Consider the following 24,091-nt stretch of genomic DNA (forward strand, 5'->3'; position numbering starts at 1 on the left):
ACGACTTCTTAAATGTGATGAAAGTCCGCTAAGTGATTGAAGCTTTGGATTGTGCGATCCAAGAGGTATTTTCAAGTTGCAGATGTTGCAAGTTCCGTATTTGAAATCACTAAGTACTGAGAAACTTTTGATGAAACTATTGGTTTGGGTTGCTTTACTTAAATGTTAATTCATTTTAAAAATGATTTGAGATTAGTAACTTAAAACTATTATGTAACGTGGTTTCAATTAAAATTTCTACAATTGTTATAATTAAAAATTGATTTACTAACAAACGATTACAATTAGGAAATCGTCATGATCCCACTCTAAATAAAAACTTAAAAAAAATCTTATAAAAGTTTCGGTTCGTTTCGGTTGCGGTTTGAACCGAAATTTCGGCCGAAACAGGAAAAGTAAAAAAATTGTTGAAGCAGAAATTTCGGTTTCGGTTTCGGCCGAAGCCGAAAGTTTCCGTTCACTACTTATACTGCAATCTTTTATTTTTAATTTTCTAGAAATAACAAATGTGTAGCTTAAACAATTATTTGTTTCCACTTTTTTATTAATTAGAGTTTGAATTTCTTTAATTTGGGATAATTATATAAATAGTAATCACAATAATTGTGGTCTTATTCAAAAAATGATAGCTACAAATACATGAGTGCTTGGATGGAAAAAAATGACATCTTTACCCGTTTTTAAATATTTCTTTTGTTTGAAACCGATAAATCAATATACACTTGGAAACAATAATTTTATACGTGAGCCCTTTTGTCGAACCAAGTTTAATCAGTTTTGTATTGCATATCGTGCACCGTATCTTTGGAATAAAATTGTTTTGTCCAATTTCGACATGCATCTTACTTTTCCCATTTTCAAATATAAACTAAAAAATTTAATAACCTTAATGGATGATGTAGTCAGGTTTTTTTAATTGTAATTTTATATTTTCTTTAGAACTTTTATTGTTAATTACGTTTTATTTTATACACTGATGCTATTATACATAACCTATTGGCTGAATTAACATCTTTATTTTTACTTTTTCGGTTCCTTAGAAAATTAAGCTCAAAGTCTGTATTTTGAGTCAAGTTTTTGCTTCCATTTTGAATTACCTATTAATCAAAACTTTTCAATAGTTTTTTTCCATTTTAATTCAGCCAATCCTACCTTCTTATTAGATGATAAACAAAAAAATCCAGCTCTGTACCTCTAACCCTTCTTGAGTTATTTATCGCAGCGTAGATGCCCTTTTTTTGGTCCCGCAGACCAAAAAATAGTGCTTCAAAACCAAATTTGAATAAAAAAATTACATAGTTTTATAAGGTTTTTCATATTGTTGTTAAATATTGAGTTTTTTGATAATGAAATCCAGGAATCGACTTTCAAGGTAGACTGCCACCTTAATTTATTGATTAAAAATCACTAATTTAAGTATTATTTTTAAGGTTAATGATTGTTATTAAGTATTTTTAAACTGCGCCTAAACTATTTCTGCAACCCTTTTATTTTATTACTGATTAAGTAAGGAAAAAATTATAGTTCCAATCAAGGAAAATTTTGACTATTTTGTTATATCACTGCAATATCATGCTTGCAGCAATTTATAAGATGAGTTTGTATTGTTATTTTGCATTTTAAATTCCATCGAATTAAACACAAAAAACCATATAAGCCATATCTGTATAGTTTACCCAGCGCAATCAATATAGCGTGGACGCATAAGGTGAGGCTTCTTAGACGAAGTTAAGGCAACATACCTAAGAAAAGAAATTATTAAATAGATTAATAATTTTAAATAAAATTATTAATTAAACTAATTATACGTTATACTTATTTTCATCATAAAAACAGCAAATTTTTATAGAGCATAATACAAATTCATATTTATACTGTGAATTAAAAAACAAAACAAAAACCAAACACATAATTTTAATCAAGCACGCTACTTCTTTTTTATTATTATTACTTCATATTTATTACTGAAAAGTTTTGACTTGATTATTTTTAATCTTCATTGTCGTTTATCCTCCTCCAGCTAATTGCCATACAGGGGCCACATACCCTTGTCCCCAAAGAAAAGTTCAGCTCACTTAAGAGCATCGTTAACCACTTTAACGTACCAGGGTAAGAGAGTTTAAGGAAGAACAAAAGTAAACAAGAGTAAAAATCAGAAGTAGTCGAGTTAAAAAGATAACATAGAGAAAAGCAGTCATTGCACAAGATGTTAGTAAGTGCAATTAGACAAATATTATATTAAACTTTGAAATATGCAATAAATGTTAGTCTTGATTTAATTGATATTTTTAATAACTGATATATTGATAATTATACATATAACTAAAATTGTGGCGAGCTTAACTGGGAGTTAAAAGCAATTTCGCCAACTAACGAAAAAATGCGGTTGTAACATTGTTTTGTCAGAATAAATTCCAAGGTTAGTAAAAAAAGATTTTTTTTCATTTATACGTCTATATAAATATATAATAAAAACACACATTTATTCTCGATAAAATAAAACTATATTTGAATAAATACAATATAAAAAATTGTATAAACTTTCTGTAAAAATATAAACTTAAGTAAAAAATTTCACTTTTACAAAATTCGAATAATGGATTACTCTTGATATTTCTTTATTTCTTGCAATCTCTTAATATATATATATATATGTATATATTTGTATATATATATATATACATATACATATATATATATATATATATATATATATATATATATATATATATATATATATATATATATATATATATATATATATATATATATATATATATATATATATATATACATATACATATATAAATATAGATGTTGTTTACTAGTTACCTAGAATTATGCAGTGCTTAGCTATATTCTTCCAAAACCTGGCAATGTTGGTTTTGGAGCAAACGAAGTTCCACTTACAGATAAATTCCCGTTGGAATCCTTAACATTTGTATAAACATTTGGCTTTAATGGTGCGTAAACTGTCCTATTAAACCGGCTATTTATCAAAGTAGATGAGTTGATTTGACTATTTTTTATATATTTGAATTCTGAGTTCCTTTCTTTAGTCGAAAGCCCATATGAGCGTCCATTTTCCGTAGATTCCAGCATCACTGTTTCCCCTTTTTTTATCATAAAAAAAAAAATTAATACCTTAAATGAATATGATTTTAATAAATTATTTACTTAAATTGTAAATTTTTTTGTTTGTTTGAACTAAAACAAAAAATATAATAAAAAAAGAAAAATTATAATACTTTCAAGTTTTTTATTGAAATTGTTTTTCCAATTTGCTTTTGTCGATTTAATCGAAACATCCTCTTTTCCATCAAAGTCAATAGGGCCATTTTTATTATACTTTAAATCATCATTTTCAATATACTTTTTACCAAGATTTGTTTCTCTTGTTAACTGTTGATTATATATTCCAAGTCGAGCATTATTTTCATGGACAGTATTTATTAAATTTTTTTGACTAAGCGAAGCTGTTAAATCATTGTTGCTTATTGTCGAGGAAGCTTCAGACAGCGAATATAGCTTCTTATTTGGAACTCGATAAGTTACAGAGGAGTTATCTGATGTTATGGAAGTTACAGATACCCGATTGTCTTTTCTCTGTGATGCATCAGAGTTACTAAATAGATTCGAAAAATAAAATGTTTAAAGTTTAAATAAAAAATAAAAAATTATAGTATTATGAATCACTTGCTTGATCTTTAGATTTGATGATTGCTGTTCAAGCCACCTGCTTTCAATCATTTTGCTTTTATATCCTTCTTGCGCTGAAATAATTGCCTTAGAAGAAGAGGGGTTTAATGATGGAAGCCTAAACTCTAAATGAGACAAATAATTACATAGTTACACATAATTACTGTAAAATTAGTGAACAAAATGTTTTTCTTTTTATTTCTTTACTTTTTATTTATTTTATTGTTAACTTCTTACTTATTTTTATACAAAATAACTTATAACTTGTTAACTTATTACTTATTTTTATACAAAAAACTATTATTGACTAAAAAACAACAACAAAAAAACTCTTTATACCGTTACTTTGTCTTCCTAACCGCTGAACTTCCTAAAAAATATGATAACAAAATATGACAGAAGGTATAGAAATTTAAAATGCAATATCACTTTAATAATTTTTGTATGAAATCGATAGTTTCACAACCTGGAGTTTCATTTTCATGAAAAAACTTGGTAGTTGACATACTTTGAAACAAACTTTTTTACAAAATTTATAAAAATGTTTTACTAATTAACTAATGCTTGTTATTATTTGATATTTTTATTACTGATTGTTACAATATGTAGCTTATCTTTTAAAACCTTGGAAGCTAGGATTTAATTCTAGTATAAATAACATTAGTATAGTAATACTAAAGTGAGGAATAAACCAAAACCTGGTTTTTGACAGATCAAGATTTTTTATAGATTAACAATTTTTAAAGCCTGATTACGATAGAAGTTTTTATTTTTATCAGTGACTGATATTTAGAAAATTTTCTGAAAATGAATAAATACCCCCTCCTGTGTATTAAGCACACTAGAACAACAGAATAACTTGCATTGTAGCACTTTTCTATCAAAGTTCTATTTAAATCATAGCTCAAAAAGCTAGTTAAAAAGTGACATTTTTATTTTTTTACCAAAATCAAAACGCTTTTTTCAATTGTGGTTGTTAAAGTTATTATACATATAGTTAACTAATAATTTTTGCTTTATATATAATTATTTATAAACTTATTATTTTTTATAAATATTTGATTTATTATTATTTTTTTTTGGTTCAGCAAATTTGAAACTAAAAAAGTTTTCTGTGAAAACTATTAGTTTAAAAATGTGAACTCGACACCTAAAAACACCTAAAGACACTGAAAGACATCCAAAGACATAAAAAGACACTAATAAAAATACTAGAAAAATAAACTATATAAAAATTCCTAAAGACATAAAGATATAATATATAAAGACAATTAAGAATGTTTGTTTCAAAAACTTTACAAACAAGAAACCAACAATAAAATTTCAAAGTCCATTTTTAAAATTAACATTTTATGCAAATAAAAAATAAAAAAAAAGAGAAATTTTAAAAATTTAGGATACCGAAATCCTGGTATCCCCCAGTTTTAACAATCTGGAATGTCCGTGATTGAGTACTTAATTCTGAGATTTTACTTTTTGACCACAAAATTAAAAACCGCTCACAGCTTCCAACACAGCTTCCAACACAGCTCCCTTAAGGTTTTAAAAAATTAACAAGTTGTACTTGATTTAACAAATTAATAAATTTCTTTGGTTCAGATACTGAGCTACAATCAAATTCAAAATTTTAAATTTGAAACTTTTGTAAATTTGTTTTTGAATATTTACATTTGTAGCTACATTCCTCTTGTTGATGATTAATTGCATTTACTCCAGTATCTTACAATGTTTATCTTAATTAAACATTATTTGTTTGTAACTATGTTAAAGTGCTAGTTTTAAGTAAACTAAAAATATAGACCATTAAATATTAATGAATTATTTAAGTATCAGCAGATTATTGAGTGATAAATTTTCTAAAATTAAAATAGCTTCTTACATGGAATATGACAAAAAAAGTAATTCTGCTAACAAATGTTTAGAAACATTTTTTATGAAACAAAAAAGATCCTCTGATGTGCAAGTATACTGACTGCAGAATAACTTTAAATATAGTTTTGAGGTGAGCCTAGATAGAAAACAGATTAGGAATTTAACGAAACATGATTTTTTAGAGAGTAACTCTTGCAAGGATTAAAATTTTTCTGGCCAAAAAAATTCAGTTGATCTCTATGTAGTCATAACAAGCAAAGAGAAAAAACATGTTTAATGTTTTTGAGGTAAGTTACTGGGATCCTGTTCAGGCTAATTTACTCATAGCAAATTTTGTTATATTTAAATTAGCCCAGAAAGCCAATATCTTTTGAAGCAGACAGTATAACTGATATATTTTAAACTTCAGTTAATTGCAATACTCATGTGTTTAATAACTGTGGTTATTATTTATACTTTATATCAGATGATTGTAAAATAAAATTATAGAAATCAGAATTGTCTTAATCTACAAACAAACTGTTCAAATATTCTTTAGATGGTTTAAGAAGATTGTCAATTTTAAATTATCCGAAATATTGTAGACATGGCATTTTGTCATTCTTGTCATTTTTACTTTAATGACAGACTTTATTTCAGATTATTATTATCATTTTGGTAACAATACTTAAGTCATCATTTTATATAAATATGTACATGTAACTGATATTTTTTTAATTGATTGCTTGCTTTTTAAAAATAGTTACCCAGATATACATGGTTATAATAACTAGTTGTATTTTACAATTTCACATTTGACATTAGCAATGAGAAGACTTCAAGAAGATCATGAGAACCTTATCATGAAGCTTTTTACAACATATGGTCAATTTTAATATAAGCAAAATGTCTGTAGTGAAGTAATAATACACTTTTATGTATAAAATAAAAAAAAACTAATATGGATAAATTGTTAAACGAAATAATAAACAGAAAATAATTAAAAATAAATAAAGATATTTTCAAGTAAAAATACAATTTTATAAGTTACTGTTTGAATGAAGAATTTGTCAGTTTAGTAGACAAATTAAAAATTGGTAAAACTATTTTATTCCAGAGATAAAGACCTTGATAAACAACAAAAAACTTGGTCTTTACTTTTTTGGCAAAAAAGAGCAATGGGAAATACTATTAATACAAAGATTGTATTTGTTTTATTTAAAACATTTATTTCTTTAAGAAGTTATTTTATTTAAGAAAAACGATTTTTAAAACTTATTGCCTGAGATGCATGTTTCTGATGAAGGTAAAGAGATTTAGTTCTTTGCTTATTGCTTAGGGCATCTAAATTATCTATGATTGAGCCTCTCTTGTGCTCAGTTTCTCTTTGTTCTGCTTTAGGTGGTATAGATAATGCAATGATCTTACTAAAAACCTTACTGAATATTTCTTTAACATCAGACTCTGTCATTGCACATCATACTACTACTTTAAAGGCGACAAGAATTTTCAAATTAAGATTATTTTAAGATGTTCTTTGGGTTAATATCATTTATCTGTCAAAAATTGCACCTTCTTTAGAATCCCCTAGGCTTAGACAGACATGAATGTTTTTACTCCTTTCCACTGGTTTCAATTCAAACCTCAATAAACTTTATGATTTTCTCTGTATTGTTTTATTGCTGCTATTATCCTTATTGCCACCATTATCCTTATTGCTGCTATTCCTAGTTGTAATCATTTTTTATCATCTTCAGTGCAAAAAACTTTTATAGTCTTTATTAAAAAAGCAAAAGATTTTTGTGTGATGTGAAAAAAGAACAAACTGTTACTAATACAAAAGATTGAATATTAAAGAAATCGAAAGTAATAGCATCTTGTCAATTCAAAAAAAAGAGATTATCTACGTTTAAGATTTGTTGAAAAAAAATACATTTCTAAATACAATTGTTTATGAACAGAAATTTTTCTTCTGTATAAGGATTAGTTCAAACAAAGCTAATATATTTATAAAAGAACAATAACCATGCAAAATTATATAAAAGGTTGCAAATAGGTGTATTTTTATTAAACAAAATATAAAATGAAAAGAAAATTACTTCTAATCATTTTCTTAAAAATTTAAAAAGGCAAACATTTTTCTATTGTTATTTTGTATGAAAAAAATGGAACATATTTATAGGTATATATTTAATTAGGCCATGCAACTTAACTTAAAATTTGAAGTAACCTGATGTAATTTGACAAAAGTTATCAAAAAAGAAGTTTATAATTAAAAAAAAAAAAATATTTCACCATAAAAATGTCCATATCCCTGTCTTTGGAAATCTCTTCCTTATAGATCTCATACAAAGCATCCAAATTCAAAGGATATTGGATGTTATTCTCTATAAACAAAAATTTATTAGTTGGTCACACATATATATAAATATGAAACAGTTTTAATAATTTTATAAAAAAAGTATTTTGCATATTACAATTTTAAAAAAAGTTTAATTATTACATTAATTAAAAAAGAAGTTTTTAAGAGTTAATTTCAATTAGAGCTCATTAAGCAAAACAACATGTTGAAATTAAAACATAAATTTTTATTATCAACATTTAAATTAAAAAACATAAAAAATAAAAAAGTGAAAACTAGAGATTTCTATTCATTTAACACTTTGATGTTCATAGTTTTATAAGTAACAACCAAAATTTCATACAGATTTTACTTAATGAGGTGCATCTGTAAAAAATTAAAGTTAATTACAATTTCACAATTTGAAGTGTCACTTCAAATTGCAGCCTTATATAAAGGTATTTAATTGCCTATAGAAATGAAAAACTATAGATAATTAAGTTGAAATTTTAACCTTTTAATTCTGCCTTATCACTGCTGTAATTGATGGTCTATAATAAATAAATGTTTTTTTTTGTAAAAAAAAAACAAAAAAATATTCATTCATGTTTAATGATGATAAATGAACATGATGAATAAATTTTTTTTTCCACAACTATTTTTGTGATTAAAAAAAAAAGAAGATATTTGTGAGTGTGTGTATATATACTAAAAACATCGAAACAAGGTCGGCAATTGCCAACCTTGTTTCCATATTTTTAGTGAAATCTTTGTACCAAATATTTTTTGCTGACCTGATGCCGACCTCTATCAGATTGAGGTCTGCAAATTATTGTCAACCTCATTTTTTTTAACTCAAAGAGTGTTATATATATATGTATATATATATATATATATATATATATATATATATATATATATATATATATATATATATACACACACACACACACACACACAACACGCACACACACACATATATATATATGTATATATATATACATATGTATGTGTGTTTGTGTGTGTGTGTATATATATATATATATATATATATATATATATATATATATATATATATATATATATATATATATATATATATATATATATATATATATATATATATATACATATATATATGTACATACATTGACATTGAGTCAACTATTTGATAGTCAATGTATGTATCTATATATATATATATATATATATATATATATATATATATATATATATATATATATATATATATATATATATATATATAGATTTCAATTTTATGTCAATAATATTATTTATAAATTGATTACTTTTAATTATGTTTTTTTGAAGCTCAATAATTTCATGTGCCATATTTTGCCTCATTTCATCTCTCTGTTTCTTTAAATCTTTTTGTTCTAATGAATACTCCCTCATTAATTTAATGGATTCCAATTCTATATTTTTTATCTCATACTCATGCAGCTTACAAAGCATATTTAAAACTTCCTTATGTTCTTCATTTGTTATTTTTTTGTGACACGATTCTTCCAAAAATGCAAGTTCATTCTTTTGTTCATCTAGTTTTTCGATGAGTTTCTTTTTCTGTAGGCTCAACTCATATTGGATTATTTGGTTTTTTTGTAGTTCTTCTCGGGCTATTGCTACATCTGCAGGTTCTCTTATGTCTTGTTGAAACTGGTTAAGAACTTTGGCATGAAATGCATTAACATGATTTTTTAAACCACCACGAATGCTTTCATTTGCTCTTCTTTCAAGTGCTAGATTCCTTGCTTTGTTGTGCTCCCATCTATGAAAATATTTTTTGAATTCTACAATTTAAATTTTTTAAACTTAACTTAATTGAATAATCATTAATAATATAAAAAAATGTTCTTAATTAAAAATATTATCATAAGTTAAAAACTATTTAGTTTTATTAGTTATTAGTATTTTAATAAACTTAAACAACCTATTAAACAAAATTCACAAGAAAAAAATTCTGTCACAAAATAAAAACTTCTTTAGCTTTATATCTTAAAAGGTTGGAAAAAAGACATGAAATAAAAACTTGTTTAGCTTTATATCTTAAAAGGCTGAAAAAAAGGCACGAAATAAAAACTTCTTTAGCTTTATATTATAAAAGGCTGGAAAAAAGACACGAAATAAAAACTTGTTTTGCTTTATATCTTAAAAGGCTGAAAAAAAGGCACGAAATAAAAACTTCTTTAGCTTTATAACTTAAAAGGCTGAAAAAAAGGCACGAAATAAAAACCTGTTTAGCTTTATATCTTAAAAGGCTGAAAAAAAGGTACGAAATAAAAACTTGTTTAGCTTTATATCTTAAAAGGCTGAAAAAAAGGCACGAAATAAAAACTTGTTTAGCTTTAAAAAGGCTGCATAAAAAGGCACGAAATGAAACATAAAAACATAAGAAAACTATAACTATTAGTTTTATAGCTTTTTACTTTTCAAGAAACAAAGAAAAAAAAAAGAAAGGTGTTACTGTTTTAAGAATGGTATAGGGCTTACATTGTAAGAGCTGAGAGCTCGCTTACAAAGCAAGTGCTCTACCATAGCATAGCACTACCCTAGGTAAAATATAAAAAAACAACACTCAGATTTATATTTTTATGATATTGATTATCTATTATTTGGATTAGTAGCCATAAATTTTCTTTATATTCATTTTCAAGTAAAAAATACTCCATATAATATTAAAGTTATTATTTTAAAATTGATTAAAAAGGTGCCAAGTATTAGCAAACCAAGTTACTTTAAATTAATGATTATCTTTTAATAAACCTTGCAAAGAAGTTTTAACATATAATACAGGTTGTAGAAAACATATAATGATTTACAGTTTTTCTGATAAAGTACATAAAAGTACACAAACTGTTAGAATAAATGAAACTAATTTGATCCTTTTTATGAATAAATTTTATTAATTTTTTTGTTCTAATAACTAAAGAAATGATGACACAGCATAAAAGAATTGATGACACGCAGCATAAAAGAAATATAACAAGACAAAAAAATAAAATCTATGTAAAATGAAAAAAAATTCACTTTGAAAACCATCCGATAAAAAGTGATGGTTTTAAAAACCTACAAGTTTGCTAATAAGGGTGGTTTACAATTCGAAAATTCATTCTTTGTAAGCACATAACAAAGAGCAGAGGTTAACTGTAAAAATTGCTTCTAGAAAAGCATTAAGTAAATACACAAAAAAAGAAAAAAGAAAATGGAAAAGAGAAATTATAAAAGAAAGATTTTAAACAAAAAATGAGATTATTGAAGAAAAGCAAAAAAATAAATAAATAAATAAAAAGAACAAAGGTATAAAGCAAAAAATGCACAAGAATTTCAAGCAAAATGGCACCAAAATAAAAACAAACTTTAATGATAACAAAATGAAAAAAAAATTTTTACAAGTAAAAAGAAGTTAAATTAGTAAAAAAATGAAGTTCATTATTTATAATGTGAGATAATAATATAATAAACGTAAGATATAATACATATTAATTTTATTTTTTTGTACTTTTTTTTAAGAACAAAATTTAACTGCAGACAAATTTCCTTTTAACAAGACTGAAGAAAAATTTCCTTTCAACAAGATAGCAAACAAATTTCTTTTCAACAAAACTGCAGAAAAATTTCTTTTCAACAAGATTGTAGACAAGTTTACTTTCAAAAAGACTACAGACAACCACTATTCAAGTTAAAAGAAATAAAACTTGTTAAAAAATTAAGAAAACTATACATTTAAACTAACTTCAGGTTTTTAAACAAATTTAACCTTGGCAAATTCTGTTACAAATTCTGTGCAAAGTGTCATAACAGTACAAAAAAGATACATAAAATATTGGAGAAGAGGAAAAATAACAGTACAAGGAAAATACATGAAATATTAAAGTAAAGAAAAAATAGAAAACCCCGAATCAGAAGAAAACAAAAGTATTTTTGAATTTTTTTTTCACATTGATGCAATTTAAAAGATTGCACTCCACTCATTTTAGAAAAATCTTAAAAGTGTTCAATTTGTAGTAGTAGTACCTATTTAAAATGGATTTATTAGTAAATAATTTAAGTTGACTTTCAACTGCAACTTTTAAATGCTTTTTCGAAATTTTTTCTATATAAAATTTTTTGAAGGGGAAAATATTCACAACAATTTTGTTGTTTGAAAGCAAACAATATAAATATTTTGTTTGTTATTTTGTTTTTTTGGTGGCAATCGGTGAGTCTCACAATTCTTTAAAAACTAATCACAACTTTTAAAACTAATTCACAGGTACCTGTGAATTAGTTTTAACTATTTTTTTATTTATTTTTTTAAATGTTCATAAAAATGTCTGAAGAATCAGAACTCATAAGTATTTAAACCAGAGTTGAAGCAAACAATTATATTGAGTTTAAATTTAATTTAAGGTTAAATAATAAGACAAATGGACAATAATAATAAGTTAATTAACAAGGCAAACATACAATTATAATAGACTAAATAATAAGAGAAATAAAAAAATATTTTTTATTTAAAGACCTTACTGCTAAAATTATTAACAAAAAAAAAAATCTACTTTGTTTAGACATCTATTGAAACTAAGCATATTAGATAAATGCTCAAAATAGATTTTCTTTTAAATTGTTTTTTTTATTAGAGGGATTTGAGTATGTTTTGCACTTAGCTATTGAGATGTGCATGTGATGTACTTACAAAGTATTATATTTATCAATTTAAATATAACATAATAAGATAAAATTCAAAATTTATATAAAAAAGAAAATAAATAATAAAAAACCTTAATGAAAGTATAAACTTGTAGATTTTATTTTATAAATATTAATAAAAATAAAAATAAATTAATTTAAGATAAATATTAAAAAAAAAATTAATTAAATTTAATAATAGATTGAAATTTTTTAACATACCAGATATTTTACTAACCATAAATTTAACTATATTTCTATAATAATTTAAATACAAAAAATATCAACAACTCACTCGTCAATGATTAGAAGTTTTCGCTGATATTCAAGAAGATATTGAACACATGACATTTCCATATCAATTATTTCCTTCCTAAAAGTACACTAACTTTTTGACAAAACAAATTAAGATATAAAATAATGTGATATACATAAAATAATGTAACACACACACATGTATTTATGTATAGATATATGTATATGTTTGTATGTATGTATGTATGTATGTATGTATGTATGTATGTATGTATGTATGTATGTATGTATGTATGTATATATATATAATATATATACATACATACATGTGTATATATATATATATATATATATATATATGTATGTATGTATGTATGTATGTATGTATGTATGTATGTATGTATGTATGTATGTATGTATGTATGTATGTATGTATGTATGTATGTATGTATGTATGTATGTATGTAAAGGATGAATTCTGAATGTTATATCAATGCCTTAGAGACAAAACTCTTAGACGTCTTAGGCATCAATAAGTCAAAAAATTTTATGCAGGACAATGCAAGTTTTCATACATCAAAAAGATTGATGAAATGAATCTGTCGCAAAGAATATGTTTTTGAATGGTGTCACAAAGAACATGTTTTGAATGGTGTGGCAATTCACCTAACTTAAATTCCATCAAAAATGATTGGAAAAAATAAAAAACAAGATTAAGTGAGCCTGTGCAACATCTGTTCCATAAATAAAAAAAGAGATAATTTGAGCATGTTTCAATGACATGGACCTAAAACACTTTTGGAAATTCACTAGCAGTATGCCAAAATCTATGTGTAGGAATGTATGGAGTATTATAAAAAGAGTTTTAAAACTTGCCTTAGTTCAAGCTGTTCTTCAAAACATAACTTTAATTCTTCTTTTAACTTTTCTTTTATATCAGCACTTTTACTTCGTGTTTCACCTTGAAGTTAAAACAATGATTTTAAAACATTTTCAATTTTAATATAGATATATATTTCAATATAAATTTAATTTTTTTTTTTGTTTTACTTAATCTTTAATTTTGTTTATTTATGTTTAACATCCATACTTTTATACTTTTACATTTGTGTGGTTCGAACAATTTTCCATCAAGCCATATTTTATATATATATAACAAGATGGAACAATTAAAGCAATTTCTTATAACCTGATACTCTTCTACATGTTAACCTGTTTTGCAAATCAGAGTAGTTTTATTGTAATACCACCACCTAGTGTTATCACTGCACTTGGTACTTAATAAAGTATAGAGTTCTTTATTAAAAAAAGTAGTTATAGTAAAAGTCTTTCAAAGTACTGAGTATATCGGTACTAGCATTAGTAACAAGCATTTTTATTAGTACAATAGTGCTATTTACAAAGCCTGTTTTTCATTCAGGTATTTTTTAGAATTACTGTCTATAAGTGAAGCTTAATAGCATAAAATAGAGATGTAATAGTGTATAAAATAAGAATAACTTGAAGTTTAGTTAAAGTAAGACTGAGTTTGGGTAAACCAAGAGCTGATAACTGGCTCATGCATCAACCATGATAGCATTTATAGAAAAAAGAAAGAGATGCAATCTTACGATGATATAAGAGTGGAAGCTAGATTACAATGTGCCTTGTCTGATAGTGAGAGGGTTATTATTTGTCAATACAAGAATGCCAACAGTATTGTGATTTTCTGTAAATAACTGAATTTTTTTTTTAAGTTAAATCCACAAGCCACTGCAAGCCCCAGACTGTTACAGAATACAGATCAGATTAAAGATCAGCTGCTTGTTCAAAGCAATCAAAAAATTATGACTTTTTGTCAAGACAGGATTGTAAAGTTGAGTTGTCAAAGAGTAGAGCCACTTTAGATATTAGATTGTTAGAGAGATTGTTAATGTAGATAAGAAACAATACAGGAGCAAAGAACCATGCGGTACCCTTAAAATTACTGGAGATGAAGATGAATGGAGGCCTTTGAGAGTGACTGAAATACTGATGTTAAAAAGGAATGATTTAATAACCTCAAAGCCTTTATGTAAAATAACTAATTAGCTACTTATAAAGTAACTAATTACCAACTAGAAAACTAATTAAAAAATAGTTAGAGATCATTGTGTTTTCTAGAGTTTTATAAATGTTGTCTGAATCATAAGCCTTAGAAGAGTTGAATTAAATTAACTTAAGCATCAAAAGCTAAATTGATTTGGATGTCTAACAATGGGTTAACCTGTTTAACTGGATTGGCAGTAAGTGTATGGCCATTAGATTCAAGAGATAAAATTAGAGGAAGGGTTCTTTGCAAATGACTCAATGCCTTATTCTGGAGAGAAGTAATAAGATCAGACCCATGAATTAGAGATTGTTAGATGTTAGATGTTAGAATTAGAGATTGTTAGATGTTAGACTTACTTTAGTTAGTTCTAGAACATAACATCTGTGATAAGATACATACAATTCAGCAAACTGAGATAAGACACTTTATTAAATTATTAAGATAAATTAAACTAGGTTAACTGGCATTTTTTTTAAGAAAAACAAGAGGGTTTGTTTAAAAAAAAACTCTAAAATAAAACAAAAACTTGTTTTTAAGGAATATTTTTTAGATTTTTTTTTCATTCTTCTATTTAGTATACCATTTTATAAGTCTAGAGAAAAGTTTTATTTTCTCTTAACCTGCAAATAATTTTAAATTCAAATAATTGTATTTGCTTTGTATTAGGACAATGCCAAGTGAATATATTTGTATTTCAATTTGTATTTGGAAATCTAGAACTAACGTATTTGACAAGAAGGAATAAAAGGTTCTATACCATTCTATAAAGGCGTATTTGTGCATATATAATAGGGATATATATGGGTATAAACATATATGTTTGCTATTGATTTAGATTCTGGAATACAATATCCTTACATATTTATATAAACTTTAGTATTTATAAGGTGTAGCATTATTACCCAAAAGAGAAGACAATGATCAGATGGATGTGTGGAATGACTGTAACAAGACAAGAAATAATGCCATAATCTTAAACAGTGGCCAGATAAAAGTTGTATAAAACAACGTTTGTAAGAAAAGATTAATGTGGCTTGGTTATCAGCATGTAGACTAAAATGATGTTGTTAGAAGTAAGAAAACTTGAAAATAGTGTGTTACATATGGTATGAATGAGCATTAGCTAAGAAAAGAAGATATTCAAGATTTTTTTAATCAAACCGGGCCCCTGCCCCAGTCAAATTTCAACCCTGGTCACTTACTATTGACGAACATAAACTTAACAAAACTGAATAATAATAAAACAAGAATAAACTTAATTTTATATTGCATGAAAAACCCATCTAAGCAGCAGAGCTATATAGGCATTTTTAACAGTTCATTTGAGTTTTGTTCATGGGTTAATTAGTGGTCCACTAAGTACACAACAACTTTCTGACATATTAATAGTTGCTAGTCATTGGCTAGCTACTTTTAACAGCTGCCATTAATGGTCCTCTAAGTTACCAATGAAAAAAACAACAGTAGACTGATCAGAATGCCTATATAGGTCTACTAAAATTCAGCTATAGAATGTTTGCCGGGAGCTTTGTCGTTTTTTTTTTTGTTTTAGTAAATATGCCAAGCTAAAGAAAACTTACAGCTATATTCTAAAGAATCTTTTTCTTAAATATTCTTTAGAAATTTTCTTAAATATAATAAGTTATTAGTATATTGATAATTTTATTGAAGCACTTTAAAATAAAAATAAATGCAATGGCTGACACTAATGGCAATTCTCTATCAATTAAGATAACAATGTTTAATATATAGATGTAATAGAAATTTGAAAAATAATAAATCAGCTTTTTAAATAAAGTCTGATAAAGATTTTTGTTTTTTTCATCATTTTTCATTTAATTTCATAATTTTCACTTTAAACTATGCTAGTTTCCTTACAAACACAAACTTTCGAAGACAGTTTTTTTATTTAGAACATCAATAACAATTGGTAGCATGATATTTAATATTATGCTGAGGTTGTGTGATATGTTTGTTAACCTGCTTTAGGTTAATAAACATATAGTTTTTTTTTAGGTTTAAAAATCGTTTACAAGACTAAGTTGGTAATTTATCTTAGAATTTTGAATGCAATATGGAACTGTCCTAAAAATAACAACAAATTTTAATTATGTAAATACAATTTCATATGTTAAGCCTAAACATTGAAACTTTAAACATATATAAAATACATAGTTCTTACATACTAATTACTGTAAGTCCATTATTGAGAGGTATTGTTCTTTTTAATGTTCCAACATTTATTAAAAAACAACTATATGTGAGATCAATAGTTTAATTTCTAACAGTTTCATTAAATTTAATTAATTATTTCATTAAATTTAATTTATTTAAATTTCAATTTAATAAATTGTATTAAATTGTGTAAAAAAGTTTTAAGAATACATCAACACAATGAATATTGAAGTAGCTAATATTATAAAGTAGCTAACAAAATGAATATTGAAGATTTTTTGTAAGAATTAATAAAATCATGTTGAAATCAGGCCTACTAGAAAAAATATGTTAAATACTTGCAAACTAAAATTTGTATAATAAATTTTTATAACATAAAAAGTTAACTGCTTTCCTCAAAGCCTAAAAATTTACAGAGATAATGCTATGGAACTATGGAGATAATGCTATGGAACCATGGAGATAATGCTATGGAACTATGGAGATAATGCTATGGAACTAAAGTATTTTAATTCAATAGCATTCAGCTTTTTTAAAAAATATTTCCTTTTGAAAAATTGAACTCAATCATTAAGCCAAGAAAATTAATTTTTTACCTGCAGATTTTTGATTTGATTTTAAGTGCATCTGTCCTTTTAATCTGACTAGCTCATCTTTTAACTCATTTATAATCGATTGATACTGAGCAACATGATAATTAACATTATATTGATTGACTTTTGGTTTTATTTTGATAGATTTTGCTCTATCTGCATATGACAAAGTGTTTCTTGTTTCTTCAAAGTTTCTGTCTGCTGGACTTACATGAGTTATCATAACTGTTTTACAATTTCCATCAAGAGAATCCTAAAAGCAGAGTAAAAATTTAAATGAATCAGGAGAAGGAGGAAACCTTTTATTTACTATAACTACTACTTAAATATATCTACTACTTATATATGTACAGTATAACTATAGTATTTAGACATGTATATATATATAGTATTTAGACATAATAACTTATATATGTACAGTATAACTATAGTATTTAGACATGTACAGTACTATAGTATTTAGACATGTGCAGTACTATAGTATTTAGACATGTACAGAACTATAGTACTTAGATATGTAAAGTACTATAGTATTTAGATATGTACAGTACTATAGTATTTAGATATGTACAGTACTATAGTATATAGATATGTACAGTTCTATAGCATTTAGATATGTGCAGTAGATATCTGAAATATAAGGTCAAGTCAGAGTTAAAATTATGAGAAATAGAAAAATACAAAAATATTTGTTCAAAATGTTTCAAAGGTTTTAAGTTTTTCAAATGTCTTTGAACTTTGATATTACAATGACAGTAATTAATAACAGTTTTTTGATTTTAAATTTGCTGAGATGACTGTTCATTCTATATAGACAAAATCAAATAGAACTAATGACGTCACACTTTCTGGAAAAAAAACTTTTTTTTATTTGTGTACAAAATGCAGGAGTACTTGTTGTATAGTAATATTATTATTTAAAAAAAAAAAGTTAAATAATAATAAATAATTGTAAATAATAGTTAAAGGTAATATGATAGATAATAGATAAAGCAAATAAGTGGCGATGAGGTTTGTCTGACGGGATAAACTAGTTATTATTGCCGATTCCTCATTGAAACGCCAGTAATAATAGACGCAACTCTGAGGAGATGTTTATTACTTAATCACTACACAAATTATGTTTACACATTAGCATTAATGTTTTTTTTCCATTCTGAGGTCTTTCATTGTTGTATGCATACTTTTTATTTTTGTAATCAATTTTTTGTTTTATTTATTTTTTGTTTGGTGATATGTATTTTTTGTATATTTTTGTTCATATTAGTGTTTATAAAACAACTTATTGTTTATCATTCTTGTTAGTGTTGTTAAGGTGCATTGTCTATCTTATTTATTTTTAAATATTCCTCTTCTTATTCTTTATTTTTGTCTTGACAACTGTCAAAATATGCTTTGTTTGAAAAATAATTCTCCTTTATATTAATGTACTTCATTTCTTCCTTTAGGCGTTCACTGCTCGTGTGTGACCATTCAGCAAATTTTATGTCAAAGTTTTTAAATAATAATGAATTATCCAAAAGCCCATCAAACTTTTGAAATAATAAAAATTTAAGTATTTTTATATAATAAATTAAAAATTTGTAAATTTACTAAAATATGGTATGTGGACAGTGCACACAAAATTTTAGATTATTCATTTTCATAAAAAAATAATGCCCCCCAAGCAGATTTGACATGCATTTGCAAGCAAAAATGCAACAATAAATACCCAACATGGTACAACTTCAAAAAGTATTTCATTATTAAACACTTTTAAACACGACTTCTCGATTTAAGTAAATTTTTGAGAGAAAAAACAGTAACTATCTAGAAGTTCCTTTAATGCTTTTATTCCTAAGTCTAAATATATAAAATTTGTTTTCAATTGATTCAGGAAAATTTAGATAATTTATGGTACTAATATATTCTGCAGATGTTGAAATATGCACATAAACCAAGCCATTTTAAAGAATATTCCAATAAAATGTTGCAGCATTGATTTGCATTGCAACCAACATGCAACATTGCAGCAACGTTGCATGTTGGTTATTTTATTATTGCACTTCTTTTAATTCTTTGTCTGAAATTTCATTTTTCTTCTAAAAAACACATGACTATTTTCTTACTTCTAGCCACAGACTACCTTCTTTCTATTAAATACCATTAATAAACTTTAAACCTAATAACTATAATTATTAAGTTTTAAGCCAAATAAGTATATAATTTGATTACTTAGATTTTTTAATTATCTTAATTCATGTTTACAACATCTTTAAGTTTTTACATTCCGTAAAAATTAAAGCATTCAGTTATTAATACTTGAATTTACTGCTTATATAACTTATGATACATTTAAACAATAAAAAAATGAACATCATACCAACATTATTTTATTTCAAAACAATTCTCAAAATGGTTCAAAGTTTTTTATAAAATAAGCACCATACACTTATGATTAAAAAAACTTTCTCTTAAGTTCATTGTACGCACTAAATTCAAACTATGCTTAAAACCAGTTTTTTGTAGCCCAATAAAACCAGTAAATAGAGGATATATAGTAGGTAAGGGTATACAGTAAATAAGGAGTGTACATATATATATATATATATATATATATATATATATATATATATATATATATATATATATATATATATATATATATATATATCAAAAAAGTTTGATTTTTGATCAGTCTGGATTAGCTTGTATAAATTACATTGTAATAAAGAAATTGAACGCTAAACTTAAACTTTAAATTGAATCGTAAACTTGAGATAAATAATCAAAACCTTAATAATAAACATAAAAATAATAAATATAAAATAAAAAAACAAATGTAAAAAAATAAACAAAAAACTTATACATTTTATAGCCAATTGTTTACAAAATGAATAATTTATAAATTATTTATTAGATATTTTATATATATACAAATTGTATTTAGTATACATTCACTAAAAATTAATAATTTAAATTAACTTAGTATAATAGGTATAACTCAGTTTTTTTAGATTTTTGAAATAAGCAGCTTTCAAGAATGAAGTAAATTCCAAAATTGAATATTTATATAACATATCTATAACAAATAAAGATGTTTTGGAAAAAACTCCAGTAATAAAAGAATAGAAGCAAGAAAACTTCTTATTCCCCTCAGTATCTTTATTTTCCTTTTATTTTATTTACCTTTTATTTTCCTCAGTATCAAAAATTTTTGATACTGAGGAGAATAAAACATAAACAGAGAATCATAATTGATCAAGAAATGATTTTGTTTAATATTAAGTTGTAATTTGTTAAAATTATAATTTGTTTTATGTCATGAGAAAAAGAAAAAATGACAACATTATTTGTGATTTTGCAGATAAAATTCAGGGGGGAAAATGTAAACAGAACTTTATTAATGAATTGAAATTTTGCAGTTATTTTTTTATCTAATACTAATGCTTATCATCTTTTTTTTTTACCTAGTTATTGAAATAACTAATGAATATATTGTCATTAAGGTTAAAAAAGTTTTATTTGTGAAATTTGTAAATCTCCACACCAGGACCCACACTTAAAGAAGGCTTTAATCTCTGCAAGAGTATTTAAAGTTTTGCAAAACACTTTATATTTAGAAGTTGATTATTTCAAACATCTAAAACACTCGGCCATACTTCACATTACCTTTAACAAACGTGTAAGCTTACTGTCTCTATAGTTTATGTATGCACCTTTTCCTTTTTCACCTGTGTAAAGAAATAAAAAAATCAAGTTTATATTTGTTAAACCTATTACTAATTTATTATACTAACAATAATTAAATTTATTATATTAAAACAATATTGAAATTAATATAAATCTTGTTTCACATTATTTCTTTACTTAAAAAGTAACTTTTTTTCTTTATAACTTAATAAATCAAATACAAATTTGAAAAAATAATCAAAAAACACTTGCTTACTAAGTGCATTGATACAGTTACCCAAAGCCAGCAGGGATCTGTTTATGTGAGCTCCTTCAATTAGTCTTTTACCTGTATTCTAAAAAATATGCATTTAAAACATAATATTAAAAAAGAAGACAAAATAAAATTAATAATATTTGATTATGATTTAAAATAATTGACAAATAAATATAACAATATTTTGTAATGTTCAATCATAATAAAAATACTTCATGATACTAAAGTAAAATAATACAACAAATCAATACTTGAGTGTCTGCTGCTCTTTCTGATCCTGCAAGATCAATCATGAACAGCTTTCCGACTTTTACTTCACTTTTTATATCATGTATGCGATTTTGCTGCTCCACTGTAACCTAGATATAAACATTTTAAGCTAAACTAAATTGATTAATAAATCTAAGGATTATTAATAGTATTATTAATAATTAATTATACTTATTAATTGATACATTATAATATTATTTAGTAAATTAATTAAATTACTTTTTTTTTTTTTTTTTAATATTTTTTTTCTAAACATATACACTTTTAAACATTTATAAATTATTTTAATTTACTATAATAATTTAGTTTATTATGTAGTTAATTTTTCTATTATATTCAATTATAATAATTTATTTTAGTTTATACTAAAGGTAGAATTATTTTTAAAAAATAGTATTTCATTTACAACATTTACAGAGCAACTACATAAGTTTACATAATTTACATTATTTACATATTAATATAAAAACTGCATCATTATCTACATGTATACTAAAGGCTTAAGAAACATAACCACAGCAACAAAAAACTGTTAAACTTGAAATTAAAAAAAATTAAAAAGATCTTATATATTACCCTTACCAAAAATAACTGACACTACTAAAAGACAGCAAAAAATATCTCTAAAAGCAAAACTCATTCAGAAAAATTACAGCTTTTAAAATAACTCACTTGCAACACTGCATGTGATCGAGATGATGTAGTATTGACTGCTGTTGGTTCACACATGCGTTGGCGATTACCACGTGAAAGCATCTCCATTACCTGTGATGTGCTAAGGACTTCATATTCTGTAAGACCAGCAACTTGAACACCTTTACTATTTTCTCGAAGCTCTAAGTATTCAGATGATGGTTTCAAAAGGTCACGTATCATTTCATTGTAAAGCTAAAAATAATTCGAACAATGATAAAAGATTTTACTACATATTCTTAAATAATGCAAATATATAATTAAAAAAAAATACCTCAAGATAAGAAAGCTTCACTTTATACTTTTTATCATGCCTTGTATGATCAATTTGTTTGTATAGGTCATTAAGTGTAAGCACCATAATGCCTGGTGAATAATCAGTACCAAGCATTGTATATGTTTTCCCAGTTCCTAAAATATTGATTTGAAAAGCTCAAAGAATTATTTTAAAAATCTAACAAAGTATAATTTAAAATAAAAATAACTAATATAATACCAGTTGGCCCATAAGCAAAAATGGTTGCATTGTATCCTTTAAGTACAGATTCAATCAATGGTTTAGCAGTGTGATTGTAAACTTCAACCTGGAATTCAATTTTATTTACATTTCTTAAACTATTAAAATAGCTCAAAAGAACTAAATTATTTTAAATAAATTCAGACAAACTAAGGAAATTCATAAACTAATAAACTCTGCAGGTGTTTAAATATGCACATAAATTTAGACGCTTTTGAGTATTTGAGCTTAAAGTAAAAGAAAATCGATTGCACAATAATAAACTTATATACAACCTTGGATAAACAAAAAAATAACACCACCTAAAAAACAAAAGATATTTTATTAAAAGTTTTATATGAAGAAATTTTGCTTCCATATTTGATTACCTCAATATTTTTGTGTAGGTTCTAGTAACGCATAGTTACAACTCCATTAAAAAAAACATACTTATTTAAATTATAACAAGTATTTAACGTAGTTTTTACCATTTTTTTTTCAGCTTATTGAATGTTGGACCTGCAATAAGCTGCAATTTTACTAATGTATATCACATTAGTATTAGTTCGTAGTTTAACTTAGTTAAAATTTCATGGCATTTAAACAAATTTATTCTTTCATATAACTAAGTTTTGTAGGAGACCCATTATACACTTATTTTAGAATAAAACATATTATAAATATAAATGCATAAAAAAAACCATTAAACAAACCAAGTTTGAAATTGAAAACAAATTGAGCCACAACAAAATTAAACTCAGAGGTCATTGCATGAATGAAGTGAATAGTAAATTAATGTACTAGACTCAAATGGGACTGCCAATGGTTATTTACAAATAAATTAATTTTTTTTTTTTTAATTAAACACTGAGCTGAATTTCTGAATTACTGAGCTGATTTTTAAAAAACTCTTTAAATTCTAAATTTTAAAATCATTTATGACAAATATGAGGTTCATTTAAAAATACTATAATATACTCATATCATACACGTATTTGGATTTTGTCTAGCAGGTCATGGGAAGTTAAAA

The 24,091-nt window shown here is 24.8% G+C and overlaps 1 protein-coding gene across 2 annotated transcripts in view; it reads right to left on the reverse strand.

Annotated features, from left to right (window-relative positions):
• Positions 1-2,787: 2,787 nt before the first annotated feature.
• The window catches only part of LOC100201795 (kinesin-like protein KIF19), a 47,583-nt gene continuing 26,279 nt past the window's right edge, over positions 2,788-24,091 (reverse strand). For both annotated transcript variants that reach the window (XM_065803316.1, XM_065803315.1), the window contains exons 4-18: positions 23,062-23,149; positions 22,840-22,976; positions 22,545-22,760; positions 21,854-21,961; positions 21,603-21,681; positions 21,326-21,387; positions 17,678-17,927; positions 13,712-13,796; positions 12,876-12,953; positions 9,202-9,680; positions 7,846-7,937; positions 4,039-4,069; positions 3,701-3,824; positions 3,249-3,625; positions 2,788-3,113 (exon numbers count right to left, since the gene is read on the reverse strand). In XM_065803316.1, the coding sequence (XP_065659388.1) occupies positions 2,854-3,113; positions 3,249-3,625; positions 3,701-3,824; positions 4,039-4,069; positions 7,846-7,937; positions 9,202-9,680; positions 12,876-12,953; positions 13,712-13,796; positions 17,678-17,927; positions 21,326-21,387; positions 21,603-21,681; positions 21,854-21,961; positions 22,545-22,760; positions 22,840-22,976; positions 23,062-23,149 (2,466 nt within the window). In that variant the 3' untranslated portion in view covers positions 2,788-2,853. The remainder of the gene's footprint in view (positions 3,114-3,248; positions 3,626-3,700; positions 3,825-4,038; positions 4,070-7,845; positions 7,938-9,201; positions 9,681-12,875; positions 12,954-13,711; positions 13,797-17,677; positions 17,928-21,325; positions 21,388-21,602; positions 21,682-21,853; positions 21,962-22,544; positions 22,761-22,839; positions 22,977-23,061; positions 23,150-24,091) is intronic.

Source organism: Hydra vulgaris, chromosome 08, assembly GCF_038396675.1.
Source record: "Hydra vulgaris chromosome 08, alternate assembly HydraT2T_AEP".
In the NCBI taxonomy this organism is placed as follows: Eukaryota; Metazoa; Cnidaria; class Hydrozoa; order Anthoathecata; family Hydridae; genus Hydra; species Hydra vulgaris.